Source organism: Rosa rugosa, chromosome 6 (genome assembly GCF_958449725.1).
Source record: "Rosa rugosa chromosome 6, drRosRugo1.1, whole genome shotgun sequence".
NCBI lineage: Eukaryota > Viridiplantae > Streptophyta > Magnoliopsida > Rosales > Rosaceae > Rosa > Rosa rugosa.
The window spans coordinates 33,830,074-33,834,114 of NC_084825.1; the positions used below are offsets into that span (position 1 = coordinate 33,830,074).

At 38.0% G+C, this 4,041-nt stretch overlaps 1 protein-coding gene across 2 annotated transcripts; it reads right to left on the bottom strand.

The window, feature by feature from the left end:
• Positions 1-784: 784 nt before the first annotated feature.
• LOC133713357 (uncharacterized) lies at positions 785-3,074 on the bottom strand. 2 transcript variants are annotated; one of them, XM_062139353.1, is made up of 3 exons: positions 2,783-3,074; positions 1,848-2,271; positions 785-1,560 (listed from the first exon to the last, which is right to left on the bottom strand). In XM_062139353.1, the coding sequence occupies exons 1-3, from the start codon at positions 2,837-2,839 to the stop codon at positions 1,106-1,108; spliced, it is 936 nt and encodes a 311-aa protein (XP_061995337.1). In that variant the 5' UTR covers positions 2,840-3,074; the 3' UTR covers positions 785-1,105. The 2 variants fall into 2 exon arrangements, with proteins under 2 accessions (XP_061995337.1, XP_061995336.1); XM_062139352.1 differs by lacking the exon at positions 2,783-3,074 and having other exon boundaries at positions 1,848-2,623.
• Between the last annotated feature and the right edge of the window lie 967 nt (positions 3,075-4,041).

A 4,041-nucleotide genomic window follows, 5' to 3' on the forward strand; every position in this document is an offset into this window, starting at 1 on the left:
CTAGAGAAGTCACAGCCAAAATGATATTCCTATTTCAGTTTGCAGCGTGCCGCTGCACCGCAACGGCAGCGTTCCGCTGCCAATTAATAAACCAAAGTTGTTGTAGCTACTTCATTTTTTAATTTTCATTAATATTTGCAGCGTTCCGCTGCCAATGACCAAATCTATATGCAGTGATCCAACTACAAGTCATAGAACAAGTCACCGACAAGATAACTAAAAACTAATGTCAATGGACAAGTCAATTAGTTTACAAATGGTTATGTCACTGTACATGTAACTATTAAAAACCTGTAGACACAAAGAATACTGAAGGATTTATAAAAGAAGAAAGCAGATACACTGTCTCATAGTCAAAAAAAAAATTCCAATGATTAAGCACCTTACAAGCACTTCTTATCATTTATTGAAAAAAATGAAAAATCAAAACAAAATTTCAAACTGTATTGGAGTCACTTGCTATGTCACTTGCCATGTCACTGTTAAAGGCATGTAGGCAGAATTGAACCTATATCGGAGCTGTACAACTCTTTCTGTTGTGACCATCACATTTTCCACACCTACCACACTTGATCACCCTGGTTTTCTCGCTCCTTTTTCTGAACCTCTTCTTTCTAGGCCTTCCCGGTGGTCTTCTAGTCAAAGGCGGCTGCAAGATCACCGCATCTCTACCAAAATCATGCACTTGCTTCGAAATAGAGGGAAGAGGATTAATTGGGAAAGAATAAGTTTCTCGATATTTATCCACATTGTACAGCTCATTGACATACAAATACAAGGAAGAACCATGTTGTTGGATCACTACAAGTGCATGGGAACATGGGAAGCCATACAGCTGCCATTCTCCACACGAACAAAACCGAGTTTCCAAATTTACCATGCTATTGTACTTCTGGCAGTGAACTTCATACACATAGGTATCAGACCTGCTCACTCTCCAATGCCTTCCGACTTCCAAATTGTCCTTCAGCTTCTTTTCAATCACTGGGCACAACTCAGACAACCATTCATGAGCATCCTGCTTCCGAGCAGCAATTGAAGCCATGGACTTCACTCTAATGCCATCATTAATATCAAGAATAGGAAGACTCTTCAAAGGCAACACTCAATTATTGAAAGACTCAGCCAAGTTATTTGTCATTTCACCAAATCTTTCGCCATTAAAGTAAGCCATACACCAGTTCTCCTTGGGAAGATCCTCCAGAAATTGAGCAACTATGTCACCGCCTTCACTCCTCAAGATTTCCATGTTGAACTCATACATCTCCGGTGTGCGAGAATAAGCACAACACATAAACAAGTAAGGAATCCGATCCTTGAGGTAAGATCCAGCTGGAAATTTGTCAGAAAGGTTAGACATCAGGTGTCTAAAACAAAACCCATGTGGATTATTAGGAAACACTCTAGGGAAAACACTAACAAGCCCAACATGACGATCAGAAATGAATGTCACCCTCCTCATAGGGTGTTTTGCAAACTCTTCAGCCAAAACCTCAAGAAAAAATCTCCAATTACTCTCATTTTCAGAATCCACAATAGCATAAGCAATTGGATACAAGCCTGAACAGAAAAACAAAATAATGTCACTGCCATGTAACTGTTAATGTCACTGACCATGTCGCTGACATAACTGCAAATTACTTGACAGTGACATGGCCAGAGACATGTCATTCAAATCACAGAACATTTAGGTCATTGGACATGTAACTGTCAATGAACATGTAAGTGACCATGTCAGTAGCTATGTAACTAACCATGTCACTTACATTACAAAAAAAAAAACAAGACATGGCAGCAAATAGAAAACAAGAAAAATAAAAAACTACAAGTAATGAAGGAGATTCAACCTTGATTGGCATCCTTTGCCGATGCAGCAATAATCTGCCCCTTGTACTTGTTGGTAATGAATGTAGCATCAATGAAAAGAATAGGTCTACAAGATTGAAAACCCTTCATCCATGCACCATAGCTCACAAACATACGCTGAAACCTGTGTGTTTCTCGATGAAACTCAACCACTATCCTAGAGTCGGGGTTTGACTTCATAACAGACTCACTGAACCAAAGTAGCTGAGCATAAGACTCAGCTTCATCACCATGTAGGGCTGTTTTTGTCAACTCCGTACCATACCAAACTGTACGATAAGCAACATCCAAACCATAATCACTCTTGATCTCATCAGCTATATCAATTGGCTTTTTGTTTGGATTGGCACGAATCTTATCAAGCACAATAGACTTGACAACCTTGGATCCCATCATCTTACTCTTCTGCAAACGAATCACACCATGACAAGTGTGAACATTAACCAACCTTTTAATCATAAAGAAACCATTAGCCCTACATAAATAAGCCTTCCCCAGCCAATTGCAGCCTTGAGAATGTTTCTTAGAACACTGAGCAATAACACGAACCTTGTCATTTCTAACAAACTCATATGAAAAGCCAATTTCTATAGCATACTTACGCAGCTTATCCCTAAACTCAACAACCCCACCCTCAAACTTTTGGCCTTCAGAATGAATATAACTCTCCCAACCTTTCGTCATATAACTCTTCGGTGCCTCTGCCCTATAACACCCCAAATAATCATTCTCCTCAAGCATGGTACTAGAATCCTCACACACTGTATTACTCACCACACTTTTACTAATAGAAGGCAAATCAGTCACAAACACTTCAACAAAATCAGAATTGTAACGAACGAAATTCCTAAAAATCATTCTCATATCAACTTCACTCTCTAGAAAACATGAAGTAGAATCCGGAGGAATAATGTACCTCAACATGAAATTGCCTTGAATCAAATCCGGAAAACGAGAGCGTATGGAATTGCATAGGTCAACAAACGACCAATTATGAAACAATGGAACTGTCGCTGCTTCACCAGAATAAATAAACTTGACAACATAGCTAGTATCCATAACAACTGCACAAGAATAAAACAAATCACTATCCATGTCACTACTAAGGAAATCAACAGAATCAACACAAACAAGTCACTGCCAAAGTAACTGTTAATGCCTGAACAGAAGAACAACATCATACTCGCAAAATAAATGATAATTCCTGAACAAAACAGCAGTATTAAAAATGTAACTGGCCATGTCACTGATAAAAAATCACAGTATAGAACAAATATAGTACAACAATAGCACAAAACATCATCAACAATTCAACATAGCACTGAGTTCGACGAAGGAGAAGAAAACAGTAATCCAAAACGAACAATTCAACAATTTAACAAAAACAACAAAAATACATTGCAAAATCCAAAACGAACAAATTCACAGAGAGATGGCTTACCGATCAAATCAGAGAAAACCAGAGAGAGGAAGAAATAGAGAGACTGTAACTAAGCACTGAGTCAACGAAGAAGAAGAACACAATAACGTGATCAAGACAAACACCGACGAAGCCAGAAATCCAGAAAAAGAGAAAAGACCTGAGGAAGCTCCAATACCACTTTCAGATCGTCGCAGAGGCACAAAGAGAAATCGGAAGCTTCCGACGGAGAGGGCAGCGAAGAAAGAATCTCGGAAAGAGATCTCCGATCAAATCGAATCGGAAGCTTTCTGATCAAAGGAGAGAGAAAATTTGAGCTCCACGATATTGAAATGGAAGGTTATAAAGGTTTATTACCTTAGGGGCAGAATCGGAATGATAAAAATTAAAAACTGACCTTTTTTAACATGACCTCATTATTCATAAGGACTAAACTAATATTAATAACAATTTACAATGGACCTTCTTATCAAGTGGGAAACTAGGTGACCTTATTATCATTTCACTCTCTAAAGTGACCTTTTCCATCATGTCCCTTAGTTTTTATCCAATTTCCTTTTAAACTTCATCTTTTAAAACAATTAAAAGCACTACATCAATTCATTAAATAGAAAATTACATAAATTGACACTTATGAGACTTATATTAGTCATAAGGTCACCTCAATTGTTTTGTACACATAAGGCCACTTTAGGCCCAAAACCATCAGCTCTTTTTTTTATGCTATACCTATTTTACCCTTAGATGTCTCTTTC